We start from the raw sequence: 1980 nt of genomic DNA, 5'->3' as shown, positions 1-1980 counted from the left end.
CGCTTGTACAGATGATAGAGATCCCTGCCACCATGCCGAGCCGTCGCTGCGTAGGAGCACCCCGTGGCGCTGCACCGCCGAGCGTCGGCGTGACCCGAGAGGGGAATGACCAGCGGCCGCCGCTGCTAGCGCCCCCTGGCTAGGAACGGCGCTGGACGCCATCGACGACGGCAGGGAAGGAGGGAAGGGGGGGCTCGGGGAGGAGGCACCTAGGAGGCGGCCATTCGCCCACGGGGGCGACACAGTCGCGTTAGGGGGGGGGGTTCTTTTCCCTCAGTTCGTCTTCTATGAGTTTGGTCAATGCCGGTGTGATATTATGCGTGTGTCGCTGGTGCTGGATGTGCGCATCTTAGTTTTGTAGGGGCCGGGTATGTTCATTAGGTTTGTATTCCATTGATGCTTCATTATGAATCAATAAGAAATGCCCTTTACCGAAAAAAAAAAGAATACTTGCAAGTACTTTCTCCGTTCCAACATATGTGTCTCAACTTTATCATATTTTTGTACTAAACTTAGTGCAAAGTTGAGACACTATTTTGGGACGGAGGGAGTATTAATCATATCTAAAATTTCATTTGGATGGCTTTATTTTTAGAAAAAAAAAAGCATACGTATGACTTGAAACTAAGGGTCAACCAGACATCAGCACTACACCGGTAAACTAGGCTGCACAAAAAAAAGGATAGGCTAAACTACGGGGGTGCTATATGGTACATACCTCAATCGGCGATCGCCAATGTCACGCGCCCGGTCCTTGAGTTCCCGCAGCTGGATGGCCGCGCGATGCTGGGCGGCCATCTTTTGCACGAACCAGGGAAGCCACCAGACATAGCTTAGGAGGCCGCCCCTGGCATGATGAATCTCGGGGTTGCCGCGGGACATGTAGATGTCGATGCAGTAGTTGCAGTCCTCTGCGAGCTGCCGGACCTGGTTCTTCCACGGGATGATCTGCTCGTTGTACTCGCCGGCGGTAGGCACCGTCCTTTCCAGGTGCGACAGGAAGCCCTGCATGCTCTCCATCTCCTCCCAGATGAACTGCACGTCCCTCCGTACGCCGCCTAGAAGTAGCGCCTCGTCGCGGATGACGCGCAGTAGTAGGGAGCTCACGGCCGCGAGCTCCGACATCGCTAGCTCCCTGCGTCCGCCGGAGGTTTCGTGTCTGGTGGTTCAAAGTTCAAACCGGATTTGCGTGGGCGGCTGGCTAACTGGCGATGAATTAATTATGTATAGGCATCGATCGGTTTGCCTGGGACTGGAAGGAATTGTTCTACTTTACATTCACATGCTCAAGGCAAGTATCTCTGCCTAACATTTCCTTCAAAAGAAAACTATACCTACCTTGTGATCAGCGTAAGACGTGGGGTACTGCGTCACAGATTCACAGGCTAGAAAGACAAATGCTCTGTCAAGCCCAGCCTCCTTTCTTACTTGTTCGTTTTCTTAACTAGTCAGCAACCAACATATGCAGAGAGTCAAGAGCAATTTTCTAAACGGCCTGTTACCCACATGTTCTGGAATATATTTGGAATCTTTTTAGTTTTCGTTCAATTTGTATATAAGTACGATTAAAATTTGTCCAAAATAATTTGTTTGGCTGTACGTCACAAAATTATGACTATTGCTTAAATATGGGTAAACTCCAGTTTACCACCTGAAAACCCTCTACCGAAATGGAACATACCACCTGGTATCTTCGATTCAATGATCCGGGCCTATGACCAAAGTATATAGTGTACTTTAAAATATATTGATACACATGTTGGTAATTTCCACAGTATATTTGTTGGTAGTTATTTTACATATTTGAACCCACTTGAATAAAATCTGAGCTCATCTAAGGCCTGAAAGTTAAGCATCTTCAGCTCAAGAGCCAACCAAGCTAGCTCGAGCTTGAGAATCTGGATAGGCTCCGATCTACCAGAATACTATGTAGTACAACTCTGAAGGCAGCATGGCCCTTGATGATGACATACGACGTAG

The 1980-nt window shown here is 48.7% G+C and overlaps 1 protein-coding gene across 1 annotated transcript in view; it reads right to left on the bottom strand.

Annotated features, from left to right (window-relative positions):
• LOC119289735 (disease resistance protein PIK6-NP-like) overlaps positions 1–1125 on the bottom strand; it is an 11959-nt gene extending 10834 nt beyond the window's left edge. The window contains exon 1 of the mRNA XM_037568977.1: positions 719–1125. Within this exon, the coding sequence (XP_037424874.1) occupies positions 719–1125 (407 nt within the window). The remainder of the gene's footprint in view (positions 1–718) is intronic.
• Between the last annotated feature and the right edge of the window lie 855 nt (positions 1126–1980).

Source organism: Triticum dicoccoides, chromosome 4A, assembly GCF_002162155.2.
Source record: "Triticum dicoccoides isolate Atlit2015 ecotype Zavitan chromosome 4A, WEW_v2.0, whole genome shotgun sequence".
Lineage (NCBI taxonomy): Eukaryota > Viridiplantae > Streptophyta > Magnoliopsida > Poales > Poaceae > Triticum > Triticum dicoccoides.
Note: the sequence above shows the minus strand (reverse complement) of the source record. Positions and strands in the feature narration are given on the sequence as shown.